The sequence below is a fragment of the Pseudochaenichthys georgianus genome, chromosome 15 (assembly GCF_902827115.2).
Source record: "Pseudochaenichthys georgianus chromosome 15, fPseGeo1.2, whole genome shotgun sequence".
NCBI lineage: Eukaryota > Metazoa > Chordata > Actinopteri > Perciformes > Channichthyidae > Pseudochaenichthys > Pseudochaenichthys georgianus.
The window spans coordinates 13,633,800-13,651,936 of NC_047517.1; the positions used below are offsets into that span (position 1 = coordinate 13,633,800).

Here is an 18,137-nt window from a genome sequence, read left to right on the forward strand (position 1 = left end):
ACTCAGGTGACTATGTACTGATCACCATCAAACTGCTGCCCTCTGTCACAGCTAGCTTCCTATTTATGCAGCTGCAGTCAGTCTGAAAAACACCCCCCACAGTGTGTCTGTAGGATTCTTCTCTTCTGTAGCTTGTTCTGTTTCTAACTGTCATCTCTTACAGGAGCATAGCCAGTGGATCCAGTAAACTCCACACATATGGGACTGAAAAGCTTCTTTGAGGGAGAGATAAGATCACTGCAGTCACACAGGTCGGCTTGTTTCAATCAACAGAACATTAAACTCTGTTTTAGCAACGTTCCCCCAGTTCTGGTAGAAACATAGGTCTAGTCATTCCTGTCTGTATTGGAACGTGACTGCACTGTACAACACTGGGACCAATAAAACATGACACTTGTTTGACTATGGTTTCCGTCCAGTTATTGTCCACTGGGGGGCAGTGTTTCACCTTCGCGGGGGGCTCTCGACAATCAACTTTGCCCCAGTTTGACCATAACCTGTCCGCCAAACCTCTGCCAAGTGATATCAGATCATTCAGGAAACATCAAGTGTTATTAAACTCTAATCAAACTCTTTTTTGTTTTTTTTTAGACGTGGTTGATTTTTCTGGATCAAAAGGCAGAAAGGAGGCAGTTTCTTCAGTAGAAAGCCCTGGGCGGGGGGCTGGTATGTGCCACTGGGCGGGGGGGTCAGCCGCTCTCTGTGCAACAGGCGCTGACCAGTGTGTGTGCTGACCCGCTCTTCCTGTCCAACTTACGCACGGGGTATTAATAACCCTGCCTGCTGCAGCGTGGACACAGCAGAGCATACGAGATGTAGAGCGGGCTTTCTTTAAATGGTGGGGGGTGCCCCAGCTGTTCTCTCTTCTCCTCGACAGCGGATGCCGAGAATGGCTGAGGATCTCTGGATCTGGGTCAGGAGAGGAGGGGTGGAGGGGGTCCAGTTACAGCCCGACTGACTTATGGTCCCAGAGAGAGGATCAGATATTAAAACATCATAGCAAACATAAAATATTAATTAACAGAGGAAAGAGCTGCTGACTCAACCAAACCTTGCACACATACAATGATATAACTGATATGAGGAGAACAGGTGATGGAACATGCAGCAATTAATCCATTGTATTTATATATAAATAAGCTAAAACAGTAAGAGTTAAAGGAAAGATGCAAAAAAACAAATAGAAGAGTAAAAAACGACAAACCTCGTCACGCGGTCATCTAGAGATGGGACAGTTCAAATCCAATGCATAGAAGAGATAACTGTCCCGGTGCCATGTTGTCCCCCTGGATTTAGAGCAGACATGACATCGGGACTGTAGTTCTGTAATGAAAGACCTTAAACAAATGTAAAGATTAGAAAAATATGATGAGTTGCAAAATCTAGGAGATTTGATGAAAAGGCCTGGATGACCTTCTCCCAGTCAGAGGTACAGATCATTTATCAACATTTTGATTCGAACCTTGAGTTGTTGGTCCAGTTTAATCCTGAATGAAATTCGACTCCAACGTTTCTTGCATGTGGTTTAAGCTGCAGTCTATGGGTTTGAAAGTGATGCCAAAGGACAAACATTTGGGGAAATAATGTTGGTCAAATGCTGTGTGGAAGAAAGTTTGCAGCCATTTTTGTAGGGAGGCGTGTGGCGTAGTGGGTTGGGAATTGCCCACAGTATTGAGTATGTAAATTGCTTTCGATAAAAGCGTCTAACAAGTGACATGTAATATAATGACAGAATGGTTCCCACAGAGGTGAAGGTAGTTACAGTAAAGTTCTCAATACGACAAGAGTTTGACCATATTCTTAAAATGCTTAATGATAACAAAATACTCTTCCATACTCAAGATGTTTTGTATGTATTGCACAACTACACTGTAGCTGTGTCTGACAGATAAAGCCTGAACCTCCTGAACCCACTACACAGTAACGTGCACACTGAGGTGGAATGAGAGTCCAGCTTCCTCTCTGTCAGTCGGGGGTTTTAGCTTTCAGAGGCAGAGCATCATAATAACCTGTAATGCAATAGCAGCATGTTAACAGGGATTAGTGACGGGCTCCGCTTACACACAGCCACCCGGGGGCCAAATATGTCTGAGCGGAAATGACCCGATGCCTCAGGAGAACATCCATCATCATTAACCACCTTTCCTTTTATGAGTTATGGGATGGTCTCAGCCGTGCAGGTGTGAGTCTGGATCAAGAAGTGTCAGTGCTGTTCATGGAGGGGCTTTCATTTACTCTCAACTCGAGCTTCATGCTCAGTATGTGTGGGTAATTCAATAATCTCAATCTCAGGACGAATATTCCACATTTTCAAAACTTAATGAGGCCCTATTGTGCTTTTTGGGTTTTCTCTTTCCTGTATTGTTATGTAGGTTTTTGTGCATGTAAATGGTCTGCACAGCTTAAAATCCCCAAGTTCTCTCCAGATGGAGTTTCTCCCCCCCCCCCCTTTCTGAAATGCCTCCATTGGACTCCTTTGTTTACTTCAGTAACATAATGACATCACTACGTAACACTCACGGTTCCATTGGGTGAAAAGAGGTGCTGCAGCACAGGCAGTATGAGACAAATAAAGAGCTTTTTGTAAATATGTCACAGTAGAGCCACAGAATACAAATATGAAACATGAAACCCCAAAATGAGCAGAGTTCTAATATTCGGTACAAAAGTCTTAAAATTGCTTTCGTTTTCAATTTAGTATTGAAAAATAATCTCTGTGGAATGAAGGAATGAGAGCAAAGGCGGGGTTATAAAATTCTCAACTTTAATCAGTTCAAAAAGTTCACAACAAATGTAACACCTTGAGAAGGGAAATTTGCCATCAGAGATTGGGTACTTATTTGGGTTTATACATTCTTTTCCTAATTAACTCGTTGGCAGTTCATTCGCCCTCAGGACAAAAAAGCCTTTCGTTTTTTATCTTGAACTCAAAACAGGTACAACTGATAAATGCAAAAATACAAAAATTAAATGTAAACCCAGTTTATTTTTTCATTTTGCTCTAAAGTGTAGTGTCTTGAAGCACTATTTTATGGTAAACAATCTAAATTAGTACAATTCAAAATCTCAAAAGCCATCTGAGTTAAACAGGAGTTGTTATAAAGATGCAACCAACTAAGAACCCATAAATACCTCCGCACTTCCTTAAAACATCCCATAATGAAGCAACAATCCTCTTAGAGGAAAACAAAACGCTGATGTCGACTAGGCGACAGCACACACGCGCACACACCCACAACAAAAAAAAGAAAAAAAAATGTTCCCATAGTATTAAAGATGCTATACAATTGGGATGATATGCACATATTCCGTTTGCTTTCCCTAAAAAAACTCCTCCCTCCCAAACACTTTCTCTTTTAGGTGAAGCACACCTGGAGAGCAACAGATGCCGACACATGGAGCCGCATCTTTCCGCCTTCATTCAATATCCGTTCACATTCTCCCACAAGGCCGTGGGGCACCAAACAAGCGGTGCGAGGGCCTCCACTTCCTGTCTGTCACATCACAGGTCTTGAAGCCGACTTGACGCGTATGCCGTTTTTAACGAAAAACCCTGCTTGGACTGTATATATAATGTATTTATATATAAACAAATATATGGGGAAAAGGGGAGGGGGGGGGAGAAGAGAACATGGGAGGTGAAGGGAACAAAAAGGTTAAGGTGTCTAACGGTTACAACAGGTCTTGGGATGGGCCAGAGACCGACGGAACAGAAGCGCAGATTAACAGTTCTGGAAAGATATTACACAAAAAGTCTCCATAGAAAACGCTGATTATGTAAAAAGGGCCACAGGGTGACGCGGTAATCATTTACATATTGTTGGCATTGTTTTGGTCAACAAACATCCGATGGGGCGGTGCTCCGCAGAGGGGGGGGGCGGTGCTCCGCAGAGCTCAAGTGCCTCTCTTGGGTTTTGTTGTGTTTGCTGTGGTGAGGGTTTGTTTGTTTGTTGTTGGGAGTACTGTACAGTCCTGTGGAGCCGGCGCTCAGTCGCACATCTCCTCGGGGATCTCGTGAGGGTTCAGGATGCCCGGCACCGACATCTGGATCTTGTGCTTCTCCTCCTGGGCCTGCCGCAGCGACGCCTCCCTCTCCTCCAGGAACAGGTCCGTGGTGTCCTCGCCCGCAAACTCCTGCAGCGGAGAGAAGAGAGACAGGAAGTGGTTAGCGCTTTAAAGATAGATTACACCTCCAATGATCCATTTGTTATACCCACTCATCCTAGTGAAAAACACCTGCAACATATTCCCATGAGCAATTCTTTTGACAATTAAGTGATAAGTCAGTCTAATAAATGTCAGAACTCCCAGAGGCCAATGAATGCATTTATTATTGTTTTTATTAGATGTTATTCAAATAGTTTGCCATCAGTATTGACTTCATATTTGTTGTATATTAAATCTTGTGGTTTTGTAGGTTAAGGCTTTAGAATCTTCCTGCGCTGTACAGTATTTGTAATTGTTTGTGTATTTTATTTATTATTTTCATCAATAAATTCAATAATAAGCTACATGTTTTATTATTGGCTAATTCTAAATCAATTAAACCATTATTTGAGTCCTTATCCAGACTAAATCTTAAAAGATCTGTTCTCCTGGAAAATAGCCATCAACTCAGGAGATACTTTTTATTCCAACATGTTATTTCTGGAAACATCCGCGAAGCAGCTTAGATCCTGATTACCAGAGCTGCAGTCTGTGCACTTCATGTTACCTCAGAAGAAAACGTACACATGGGTAGACCATTAGAATATCAGGCATGAAAACGTGTCAGGGGTGAAAAAGGCGAGAAGTATATTATCCCTCTAGGGGGGTCCGGGGGCATGCTCCCCCGGAAGAAAATGTTGAATATTCCATATTTTAAAGCATCAATCTGATGCATTTTGAGATGCATTTTTTTGCCAACCTGGGGAGAGCTGGAGAAACTTAACTTCAGCCATGAGTAAAACATATTATGGCCTCCTTACTAAGTATTATCAGGGATGCAAACTCATCAGGTATGGAAAAGGTGACAAGGACCCGAGCCCCCCGACCCCACGGAATATCGGCTTTAAAATGAGGAATAACAGAGGATTTTAGCAGTCAAAACAACTAAAGCAGCAGGTAATAACAGAAACGCTAAAGAGTCACATCTAATAGAAATATATAAAAGCATTTATTTTAATTGTGTAGCAGTCAGTTTATAATTTTGGCAGCACTGTTGAGCATTTTGAAAATCTATTGTCATGCCTCTGTGCAAGGCTTAGTCTTTCTATCTTTATGGCATCTGGTGTAAAGTAACTACATTCATAAACTCAAGTACTATACTTGGGTACAATTTTGTGATACTTGTACTTTATTTAAGTACTTCAATGTTTTGCTACTTTGTTCTTCTTCTCCTCTACAGTTCAGAGGTAAATGGTGTACTTTGACTCCACTACATGTATTAATACCTTTAGTTACTTTACAGATGTGGATGAATGATTTGAAATCTAATCAAGTGTTGAATCAGACTTTAGTTCCACCTGGAGTAAATCCACAAGCTACCCTGCAGTATACAAAGTCATTCAAACTAGCTGCACCTTTACCAGCTTTGAGAACACTTTCATGATCAATCATTATAAAACATATCATATACATTATTCTGAAATGGACCAATCTGCACAACGACTACTTTTATTGTCGCTACTTTCACTATATTTTGATGAGAATACTTTTCTACTTTTACTTGAGGAACATTTTGAATGCAGTACTTTTACTAACAGAGTATTCCTACACTCTGGTACTCGCGCTGCATTATAATATATAAAAAAGAACACCATGCGTGTCATGATGGCACATAACAGCTCACGGCCGCAGATTACTCCGGGTCCCAGACCCCCCCATACCCCAAAAATATTTTTATTGCAGATCTACATGAATCACACAAACGACCTATTTTGGATTCAAAACGGCGAATTTCGCCGAAAATTGAGAGTGATTTTCATGCCTGGAATATGAATCGTTAGATTAATACGGGGTATAACCACTGACTTTCTATATGTAGTGCTTCTCCCAAAAGAGGAGCAGGCTGTATGTACAGTACGCTGCATGATGTCTTTTTTAACAATGAGACAGATGAACAGAAAATAATATTTTTCTATGTATATGGGACTAAATAAATATTCCTTAATAAGGTGATCTTGGTATAACTGGTGTTTAGTTTTATTTTGATATACATTGGTTATTTGTAGTGTTTGTTGAATTGAAGTGTCAAATCTTAAAATGATTGTAAACCCTTGTCAAGCAAACTGTCAAACAATGTTTATAAACGTTTTGATGTAAAAAAGGATGTGAGAAAACATGATCTGGTTGCTCTATCCCAATCCTTTGACGTCCTCACCTTGATCTGCACGAGGAAGTCCCTGAGGTGCTCCTTGAAGGCGGGGATATCCTGGTTCAGGCTGAACAGCCCCGTCACAAACACCTTCACCTGCGCACTAACAAACAAACACACACACAGGGAGGTTAGCTAATGTGCATTTTCCTGCAGCAGAGAGAGTGTGTGTGTGTGTGTGTGTGTGTGTGTGTGTGTGTGTGTGTGTGTGTGTGTGTGTGTGTGTGTGTGTGTGTGTGTGTGTGTGTGTGTGTGTGTGTGTGTGTGTGTGCGTGTGTGTGCGTACTCCTGTAGGTGGGGGAAGGCGGTCTTCAGCAGGTTGGCCACGTACTCCTGGATGAAGCCCTGGTTGTTGGGGCTGCTGGGGTTCAGCACCGTGGTGATCTTCCCTTCCTCCACCAGGTTGAACATGTAGGCCAGGATGGAGGCGTGCATGGTGAGGCCTGCAGGACACACACCGACACACAGCCTTTACTAAAGGAGCTTACATTATTTATCTCTATAAGCCGTTCATATCCCAATGTTCTCCTCAGATGAAGAGTGTGAACCAGCGTTTACGCTCCGATGTCAGCGCTGCATAATTCTTTGAATTATAATCGGAAAGGCAATATTCAAATAGCAGGAGTCACAATATTTGTTTCAGGCTAAATAAAAAGGCAAAGTGTCAATATTATTTTTGAATTAAGTCTTGTGGTGCTGCAGACACGTCTTCAAATTATAAATAATATTTCCTCGATTGGTACGGAAATAAAAAAATACTCTGATAACTTTGGTATATTTCAATGATAATGAGAAGAATGATTGCAAGTTGTTTTTTCCAAACAGTTTAGCCTAGTTCACGTGTTGGAGAAATCCTGCATAAATATTATCTGTGTTTATTATTGAGCTTGAAAAGAACTGATAGGAAGCCCATATCAAAATGACATCGTCAGGTCATCATCATGTAGATTAAACTTTGATTTAAAAGAGAGCTTTAAATAGACTCATGCATAGTGCAAACTATTTTATAAATATTAATAATGCAAGCCAACGTCGGAAGTCTAACAAATAAATCCCCATAGCTTCAGGCCTACATGTACTCATAAAATAAAAAACTGAAAAAAACTATTTGTGAACAAACCAAAACTGCATGTAGGCCTGTGTGGCTCATAACATTTTAATTAAGTTGTGCTGCCGGTTTGAAATCCAGCGCCGTTTTGATTCTGTTCTGCAGACACTGTGGCATCATTTAGAGCGGCTGCTACTGACTCCTGGATTCAGCCTAATTGTATTGCACTCCAAAATGTGCTTGGGGGGAATTATTTTCATTATGACCGGAGAGATTTCATTTTCTCAGACTTTAACTGATTTTCCAGTCGAAATTCGATAAACAGGGACAACTCACCAGCGGTGTGTGACGTGTCGGTGACCACGGAGAAGATGTGCTGCAGGATGTCACAGAAGTACGTCTGGTAGAAGCTCTGCGCGGCCGCCTCCTCCTGGGCCACGTTCTGCAGCAGCGTGTACAGGATCTGCAGACCTGGAGGAGAGGAGAGACACTTCAGCTTCCTGCAGTTCAAACTTTCTCACAGAAACACAGCATTCAGTATTCATGCTCGATAAGAACATTAATAATATGTGTGTGTGTGTGTGTGTGTGTGTGTGTGTGTGTGTGTGTGTGTGTGTGTGTGTGTGTGTGTGTGTGTGTGTGTGTGTGAGAGCCTTACCAGTGTCAGCCACGTTCCTCATGGTGTGTTTGAAGGCCCAGATGATGGAGTCCAGCACCAGCTTGAACTGTGCCGGGGGGATGGCGAGGAATGCAGGGAAGCAGTGAGAGTTCACCGCTTGGAGTAAGTAGAAGAAGTGAGTCCTGTGCTCCGGGAACTCCTCAAAGTTCTGCGTGAAATACACAATACACATGTTTTAGTACTTCAATATAACACAACAGTTTGTCCAGTCTGGTTTTGCATTACCTAAAATAAGGGCTGTGGTTAATATCATATATTCAAATCGTGAAATTAAGATATTGCTTTCCACTTCATTTAGAAAACAATATAGGCGTGCACGATTATGGCTAAAATGATAATCACAATCATTTTTGGCAATATTGAGATTGAGATTATTCATTCATTTTAGGTTTAATTTAATAGCACTTTTAAAAAACAGAGCACTGCTTTTACTTCCCTACGGGGCTGCTCATTAACACATCTCTCTATAAAACAAAGCTTTAAATAGGGTTATTGTTCACTTTAGAGTAGGAGAGTAAAACAGAACGAAGAGCAGTTGATTCAAATAAAGTAACACTAAATTAATCTGCAACCACAACATTTAGAAATGTTTTTCAGAGGCACCAAGCGGCATCACAGCTCCACTTGTTTGAAGCCCAAACATGGAAACCGCCCCCTGGTGGCAGGACATTAGTTTTGGAAGTGCTTGATTTAAAGGTCCCATGTCTTGGCCATTTCTACTGATCATAATTCCATTGTTGAGGTCTACTGGAATAGATTTATATTGTTCAATGTTCCAAAATCACATTGGTTTCTCATACAGCATCTCTGTATAGTATGTGTATTCACTCTCCGTCCTAAACGAGGTCATTTATAAACACACGCAAAAAAGAAAAAAATTAAAGAAATCTAGAAAAACAAAATAATTAAACAAGCGAGTGCCTGTTTTTCCTGGCAACGGTCATGGTCCTTGAACACAACACGAGCCTAACGTGTCATCACGTGGTATATGTCTCGTCTGATAGGGGTGCAGTGCTGACGGAGAGCACCAGAACGCCACTCCGGGACTTCAAAAAATTGCAGTGTCCATAAGGAGCCGTACACATGCTGCAGTTTTTGCGTGGCTGTGTCTTAGTTGAAAGCCCAGTGGCGATCTGTTCATCTGTCATACTGATCATACAGTCAATAACTTTGTTGTTATTAGCATCTGGTTAGTTAGCTATGCTAACGAATATAAGAAGATTTTTCTCCTAAAAGGCACATCTTTATATGATCATTATAGTTATCAAAAAACAAGAGAATAAAGTAAACAGGTATAAAATACTATATGACAGTAAAAAAAAGTTGTTATTAATAAACAAGAATACAGTTTGAAAGGAGAGTGATTTGTAAAATATCCATAAAGAAAAAGTAAATCTGCTTACAGTTCTGTTTCATCTGGGTGTTGAGAGATGTATCCATAGATCTCCTCATGTTGCTCTCAAAGTGCACCAGATTGATGCTTTCAACTTCAATATTTAAAAAAAAATCTTCCAGGGGGAGCAAGCCCCCGGACCCCCCTAGAGGAGGTTAGGTCCCCCCCCACTTAAATCATGTCCATGGATAGGAAACTAAATACATTTGCACACATCTTGTGTCAATATCTTTCTGTTTGGTGGTCATGCAACAACTGTGCATGTGAATGCATGCGCGAGTCAGGGTAAGATATCTGGATGAAGAGGTTGCTTTTTCTTTGCACAGCATGAAAGAAAGGCCAAATGAATGGGCTGTGATTTTTAAGCAGAGGTCAATAATTTGTACGGCCCTCGGAGGATGTTGAAAAAATTGAAATGGCCCTTGAGAGGAAAAAAGGTTCCCCACCCCTGCCCTACAGGGTGTACTTTGAGGGTTTGTGACTCTGCAGACCGTTCACATGCAGAAAAAGCTACATGACACACAAAGGGACGGGTAATGACCGGAAAAGCATGTCGTGGGACCTTTAAATTGCAGTTATCTATGAGGGAATACCGCAGTCCATCATGTTGATTTGTAGTAGGAAGACAACATAAAAAATAATATTTCATTAATTGTGCAGCTCAAATAAACAGGTTTCAGATCCATACAACAGGTCCAAAGCATATTCCCCCCCCCAGGCTCCCCTAGTGGATTAACCCAGCCCTGCCACGGTTGTTTTTCTAGGAAACGTTCAGGCGCTCTGCAGGCTCCGACTAGTTTTCCTGGTTGTTTCTTAGAGATGAAACCAACGAGTAGTTGAGAAACTTTCATGACTGACATTTTCAAGCTGCACCCGCTTTTTGTTCTCCCATAAGCAGTTCATACAAGTTTCACACAAACATCACAGATCCCCTGAATATCTCCACACCCACGAGAGGAGCGGCTGCAGGCGAACCCTCCGACCAAGAGTACTGCAAATTCCAATAAACTCTCTGTAGGATGGAACAACCCTTTAGTTTGAGACTTGTATATATTGGCCTGAAATATATGTGAAACACTGGGAAAATGGAATATATATTTACAGGAAGTATATGACTATAATCAACCCATCCTGTATACTGCTCATTGAGTTTATAGATATTTAAAATACAGTCTTCTACTGACAGTAGCCCATACTGTCAGAGTGCATTAATATATCAGTCCAATACAGCGCTCTGATTAACAGACTGCAGTGAAGGCCACATGATCTAGATTGCTTATCTATGTGCAAATTAAACTGCTAGATACACTGCTGAAGTGTTTGTTTTCTTGATAACTGCTTTAGATTCTTATTCAAGCAGATTATGGGAAACAAAAACACAACATTTTTAAATAGCGATAACCACATATCCTACAGTAAACCACTGAGGGGGGGGTCTCACCTTGTTGATCATGTTTAGGGTGCACTCGAAGACGGCATCGAAGATCTGTGGGATCTCACTGGTGATGTGTCCGCCCAGCTTGTTTACAATGGTTGCCATGGTGCTGAGGACCTCGGGCTCCCGGGCAGCGGGGACGTTGCGTTGGTAATCGATGAGGACGGCGTCCAGCAGCGGAGGAACAAAGTTCTCGCCGACCTGCAGAACAACAGGAAGGATCAGCAGGGAGAACAAAACAGGAGCGCCCACTCCACTCACATTTAAGTGAGACTTTTTAAAGGCTCAGTTCTGACAAGTAAGGTGCAAATACAATTGTTGCGTGTCTATTAACTCTGATTCAAGATGAATATGCAGATAAAAGCAGAGCCGAGGGCACGGAGTGTGCCACATAAAATCTTTGTGTTTGATCTAAAAATACCAACTGGATTAGTTCTACGGTCAACCGTTTCATTGATTGCCACAGAGTGTAGTGTCTCCCGAGGACACCGGAGAAAAAACCCCAAAAAGGGCTTTTTGTTCCTCGGGATAGATAAACTTCAGGTGATGTGCCTCCAGGTCTCTCACCATCTGGGGGTCGTTTGATCGGCTGACCCAGCCTGAGATCAGTTTCAGAGTCTCCCGCTTCACTGTCCTCATGCTCCGGATCAAGGGCTGCTTCGTCACCATCTCACCTGCAACACACACATGACACACATATTGAAGGCACACACACTTTGTCTTATCATTTTGTTGCGAGGAAGTAAGTATAGGTTCTGCAACATTTACAGGTCTGTGCTTCAGATAAATGCACATTGGTTGATCAGTGAAAATGTTTGCATACCATTGTTTCTTCTGCTGTATATAAACTGTAACGACATTGAGGCTATTGTAAAGAATGTTACAAATCTCAAAACTGTTGGCTCTATGGAAAAAACAAATATCACATTTTTGATATCTCCTATTTAATATTGTAGTGTTGACCATTTCACACAATTGTAACACTATAAGACTTTTCATGACAAGAACAGTCTGGTAAGTTTAGAAAATTGTCACATGACAGTCTTTAAAATCATGAAATCACAAAAAATCCAAATATACATCTAGTCTAATTATCACATTATTGATATAACACCCAGTCGTGCCAAACGGTAATATTAGATTTACAGTATTTTTGCATCAATTTGGACTTTTCTTGATTTTTTAACTGGTATATAATTCACTGAATGATCTCAAAATAGACAACAGCCCTATCATGAACTTAAGGTATGACATCACAAAAACTCTTTGTGCATTAATGATGTTTTATGAGGTGTGGGGATCACAAACTACTTGTTTTGCTTTCTTTTGGAAAGCCCTCTGCACGGCACTGTACTTCTATAAATGTCATACCCTGTCTTCCTCTGGAAAGACAAACTGACCTACATGTTAACCTCTAAAATATTTAGTGAAGCATGTCCTGCCCATATCACCATTTGTATCCCTACTCTGAATAAGCAGCGAATGCAAGTGCAGAAATCCTTGATCATTACCGACAGACCTCACACTCTTTCATTCAGACTCAGAGATGAGTCACCAGAACAGGCGCATGCAAGAAGACAAAAAGCAGACAGGCTAACAAACAAGATGCCAATAATAAATGACAAAATACTAAAATGCTACTGCGTGAAAAAATAACAAAGTAAAAGGGAAAAATAAAACAAATATGTTGCAACTGAAGCACCAATAAAAAATAATCTCAAAACAATAGATTGTGTTCATGAGTGTGATCAAAAAAGTGTGATCAAAAAAACGTAGATACTAACAAAGCACTTATATACTAACCAAGAACTTGTATACTAACTAAGCACTTGTATACTAACTATTCTAAGCACATACATACTAACAAAGCACTATACTAACAAAGGACTGGCTTATCTAAAGCCAGTTGAGTAGCACTTGAAATGTTTTGGCTCTATGGAACCTGATTTACTTATATGATTCTGTTTTCTTCAAGTTTGTATCTTCTTGGTCGAATGCACTTGGTGTAAGTCGCTTTGGATAAAAGCGTCAGCTAAATGCTATGTAATGTAAGTATTTTTCATACCCCGCAATACACTAGAATTACACAAAGGACTGCATGCCTGAACAACAATGAAGGGACACACATTGCAGTGTACAGATCTGTACACAGGCTTTATAACCCAAACAAAAAGTCCTCCACAAGGGCAAGGCAACACATATGAGGCAATACATTATGAAGCCTCTGCATTCCTTAATAACTGCTGCTGTGCGACCTTAAAGGGGCCGTTTTATGCTCATTTCCCATATCTGTATTTTGTGCATTTGTCTCTAGGCTGTAATGTTCAAAAAGCTCTTTATTGTTCTCATACTGCCTGTGCTGCAGCACCTCTTTTCACTCTCTGTCGCGCTAGCCAACAGAAGTGCGACTGTTACATAGTCCAGTGGAGGCGTTTGAGGATATATAACACACTACAGGAAAGGGAAAACCCCAAAAAGCATGAAAGGGCCCCTTCACTAAAGCTGCAACCATTAGTGATTGACAGAATAATAATAACATTTGCCCTGGTTCAAAATTCACCACCGTGTCTCTCTGGCCCAAAATATATCTTTAAAATATGATCCATAGATGAATTGGTCATGAAAATAAAGGTGAGTTTCAGCAAGGCTTATCAGCTATCATGCAACATTGTGGAACAAACACAACAAGATGAATCCACACGCATGTTGTTAGTCTGCTGTATGATCCCAAAGACACATCTCCCTTACCATTTGTCTGAATGGCGGCTGAGATGTTCTCACTGAGGCACTTGTAGACGTTGAGCATGTCCAGGTAGATCCGCCCCAGCTGGATGACGAAGGGGTGTCCCACGGCCTTACAGGCCCGCACGTTGGTCTTCAGGATGCTGCCCAGCTGCTTCACAGTCTCCGGGTCCTTCAGGATGTCCACGTTCTGAGGAGGAGAGATGATTAACACACTCTTCTTCTTTGTCTATCGTAGATAAATAGATTGGTTCATTAGTTCAACTTCAGCATGTGGTAGTGTGAGGGTCTCTTACCTTGGTGGCCTGCTGGATGATGCTGTCCCACACCTGGTTTGGAAGCAGCATGTATTTTTCTATCAGGTGCTCCTGAACTGTCTGATCTGTCTGGGCTCCGATCATATAACCTACTGCCTCGTAGAACGTGTGCACCTGGACATAAACGGGGACAATTGTCAACATTAACACCTGATTGAACGAATAATATAATTTATACACAGTATACTCAATTCTGATTGGTCAATATGGATATTCAGAGGTCAGCTATTTACTGATAGCAGACTGCTACAAGGGATAGCAGACTGTTGCTAATGCTGACGCTTTGAACTTAAGACAGCATCATATCAATCCACAGAAAGAAGTTTGGTCAATGTAAGGTCAGTTGTTGCTAAGATACAAACTGTTTCCTGTCTGATACTCTATCAGAAAACACAATGCAACACTTTTTTAAGTTTCTATGTGAATAACACTTTTGACCGCTGAACTGTCCTCAGTAAGAACAAGCAAAAGAGAACAAGATCAAGACTAACAACCCAAAAAGAAAGGAAAGAGGATAAAAGACAGAAGGCTGGACGACAAAGAAATGAACAGACGAAGAAAGACCGCAGAGTAAGCAATAAAGGTAACGTGGCATGGGAACAGACTTTTGGACTTTCGGTACAGGTCTGGAGAACAAAACCTTGATCAGTGCTGCGGACATTTTAAGTTATGTTGCCGTTGTTGAAATGTCATATTGTAAGTGAAATCGGTTTAAGTGAATTTAGCAGGATAATGTGCATTTAGCCATTCATTAGTAAGAAAGGAATCTCTGCTCATCTGTCTGGGTTCTTTTCTCATTAATGACCCCCTCGCTGCACCCCTTACTCATGTTCGAGCAGAACTGTAGAAATAAAAATGCTGACCTGCTGAGGCTGAAGGTCGCAGATGATGGTGTTGATGTTGTTGAGGATCTCGTCGATGAAGGGCATCACCTCTCCCACCTGCACCTGGATAAAGTGGCGCCGGCACTTCTGGGCGATTTTAATGAACGTGTCACAGGCCATGTCCTGAACTCCGTCATGGGTCTCTGAAGGAGAAAGAGCATGAAGGGGGATATAATGTTGCATTTAAATTACCCAATTAAAACTGTGGTATTCATAGAACCACGTTTTAAAACCAATGCATGTTTCCCAAATCTCTCACCATGCATGAACTCAAAGAGTTTGTTGACGACGGTTTTGAGGAACTTCCAGTGTGCTCTGAGGAAGCGAGGATACTGGCCGACGATGTACATGATGTTGGAGGCGATGATGGCCTTGTTGTCCTTCCCTCTCTTCTGCTCGCAAAGACCCAGGAGATCCTGAAACGAAGACACAGTCAGCGTTCAGTGTTCGACACAATGGTGTGAACGATTCTTTAACATCAGAGTGACCACATGACCAGAGCAGAAATGGAAAAACTGCAATGCTATATATATCTTTTTTAAAACAGCTTTAAATGTTGATTTTGTATTTTAAATCGTAGTTGTGAGCATTATTTAAGTCAGTTTTTACTAATTTACAGTATTTATTACCTAAAACTTTCTGAACACACTCATTGATTGTTTATGTTTTCATTTAATTATATAGTTTTTTCTGTTCACAAGACATATTCAGCTTTTCTGTTTCTTGAGGGATTCCTCCCCTGCATAACTACAGGGTTTCTTTAAGGAGTTTTGTCTTGTCTAAATTCTAAGGGCGACAGTGTAATTGGTGATATTGACCTATCTAAACACACTTATAGTTGTTAAAGTTGTGGTAGGTTGAGATTTCTGTGTACCTTGATTACGGTGACCAGGAACCTCTTCTCGTCCTCCTCGTGCATGGCCCCGCTGATGGAGCCGATGGCCCAGCACAGCGTGTTGAGGTTCTTCCAGGACCACTCGGTGCCGTTCACCTGGTTGTGCAGCTTCTCTGTCATGATGCGCTCTGTGTCTGCATAGTCCAGATGAGTGAGGTACACTGCAGGATGGCAGAGGACAACATATTAGTATTATCACTGTGTGAATGAACTTAAAGCCACAAGCACATCTCTCTGCAGCTAAAACAATGTTTGAACCTGAAAAAAAAGGTTTGAGCAGAAACAGTGGAATGCTGCGTGAAACTGATCAATATATGTCTCTGTGTTGCATGGTATACAGATACTATAAAGATGTTCTCACATCCTCCATTGCCTTGCATTGACATTGCCAACATATGTATTGCTCTTCTTTAAAAAAAGAAAAATGTTGTGAATGTACTTTCGAATAGCGCCTTGTGTCTTTGACGCCTTAGCACATCTACTTCACATGTTAATTGTAATCATTAACACACAGGGCTGCCAAACTGCTCATCATCTAACCTAATCTCATTGAAATAGACTTGTGGTGCCTTCAGGAGCAATTTGGAGTTCAGTGTCAATGACAGTTAATGTAAGTGACAATTCCACATGTTATCTTAAGGAAGCACAACATTTTATTGTATGACTGCCAGCTTGCAGTGCTAACAATATCAAAGCATTAAATAATAAAAACGACAAGGAATCCTTTTTTGCACAATCAATGCTAAATGTACTAGAATGGATTTGAATGAAAAGCCATACAGGAACCACATTAATGTAAACAGTGCATACCCAGAGTTTCCCTCATGTTCTTGTAGAGGTTGATGGAGTCGGTGTCCTTCATGAACTCTCTGACCACCTCTCCCTGGTCGTTCTCCACCACCAACACCTCCTCCGGCTTGGCCATCCGACTTACCATAAGCAGACGCACCTGTCACAAGAAATAACATCTGTCAGCACGTACACACATGGAGGAACAGAGCCACTGCGCTCACACATACGCACACATGTCATTGTATATGATCCTTTAACATTCAAACCATGATATGTGCGTCTCTTTTTATACACCCACCATACACTGTGTTGTAAGGTAAAATATTGACAACAAATGGAAAACAAGTTTAGCAACGTTGTGACTAGAAAGTCTTTTGGCAGCAGTTTGGCAGCCACCTGTTGCTTAACCAGTACCAACTGATTCTTGGTAGGACTGCGAGCTGAGACTCTACTAAAACATTTCTGCACCTCGAAACACTTCACTGCTGCACCACCTCCAACGCGTCAGAAAATCATTATTTCTTTAAAGATGCATTGCTTTCCTAAATTCAACAGTGCCCATTCTAAAGTATTTGACATCCTAACAATGCATTAATTATTACATCAAGGATTCAAACAGAGTGTAATTGTCTGTGTGTGGTACCTTGGAGAGTACAGGCAGGTAGAGCTGTCTGCGAGGGGGCACGTCAAAGTGCTGGTTGCCGGAGAGCAGGGGGGACGTTGACGTGGAGAAGGGACTCTCTCTGTACAGCTCAGCAGCCAAGTGGTTCCAATACTCGAGACAAATTTTAAAGATCTCAGTCTCCTCCACCTCCGACACCAGCAGCATGTAGTGGAGGGCCTGGGAGAGGGGGGGGGGACAATTAGACAATGGAGGCTGTGCTCTATACAGTGGTATGGATAGACAGATAGTTCGATAGATATAGTACATCTACTTCATACATTTATGTTCTGTAGTTAAATACACATTTGGCGTTTTGACATTTGATTGATGCTACTTTTGTACTATTGAGTCATTTTACACTATGTGTATTTCATAGTTTAAATTACTAGCTACCTTGTTAGATTATAAACACAAGAAATTAATAAAATAATACAGTATAATAGTAAAGGCTACCCAGCTTTATATAAAATAATTTAAATAAATTCCACCATTAGCAAGTGCAAAATTAAAGTGATGAACACATTAATATATCAGTATTATAATCCAAACATTTTTAATATGATTCCCAAATGGGGTAATGTCACTCTAGTGTTGATACATGCACTTAAGTACAATATCTCAGAGCTTCTTCCAACACTCTACATGAAACGTATTTGTTCATTCTTTATATAGACAATGTTCTTCTCTTATTCTTCCTGTACATCTGTTGAACAGTGTCCTTGTGTCCGACAGTATTCTCTCTTACCTCCATTAATGTTTCTCGGAGGTTGAGCCGCTTCTCGATGAGCTGCCCGTGCTCCTTCAGGAACGTACAGAGGAACAGACTGAGGTTCTGGATGAAGTTCTGCTCATCGTCTTTCCCGTTGGCGTAGGCCAGACGAATGTTAGTGTTCAGAGGCAGCATCTAAATCAAAATTGTTTCTTTAGCATGTT

At 41.2% G+C, this 18,137-nt stretch overlaps 1 protein-coding gene across 2 annotated transcripts in view; it reads right to left on the reverse strand.

Moving 5' to 3' along the window:
* Positions 1-2,747: 2,747 nt before the first annotated feature.
* Positions 2,748-18,137, reverse strand: part of xpo1b (exportin 1 (CRM1 homolog, yeast) b) — a 37,684-nt gene continuing 22,294 nt past the window's right edge. For both annotated transcript variants that reach the window (XM_034100434.2, XM_034100435.2), the window contains 15 exons: positions 17,950-18,108; positions 17,184-17,381; positions 16,559-16,697; positions 15,728-15,909; positions 15,113-15,269; positions 14,833-14,996; positions 13,949-14,083; positions 13,659-13,842; positions 11,478-11,584; positions 10,917-11,111; positions 8,062-8,230; positions 7,740-7,874; positions 6,642-6,798; positions 6,362-6,458; positions 2,748-4,134 (listed from right to left, as the gene is read on the reverse strand). In XM_034100434.2, the coding sequence (XP_033956325.1) occupies positions 3,988-4,134; positions 6,362-6,458; positions 6,642-6,798; positions 7,740-7,874; positions 8,062-8,230; positions 10,917-11,111; positions 11,478-11,584; positions 13,659-13,842; positions 13,949-14,083; positions 14,833-14,996; positions 15,113-15,269; positions 15,728-15,909; positions 16,559-16,697; positions 17,184-17,381; positions 17,950-18,108 (2,325 nt within the window). In that variant the 3' untranslated portion in view covers positions 2,748-3,987. The remainder of the gene's footprint in view (positions 4,135-6,361; positions 6,459-6,641; positions 6,799-7,739; positions 7,875-8,061; positions 8,231-10,916; positions 11,112-11,477; positions 11,585-13,658; positions 13,843-13,948; positions 14,084-14,832; positions 14,997-15,112; positions 15,270-15,727; positions 15,910-16,558; positions 16,698-17,183; positions 17,382-17,949; positions 18,109-18,137) is intronic.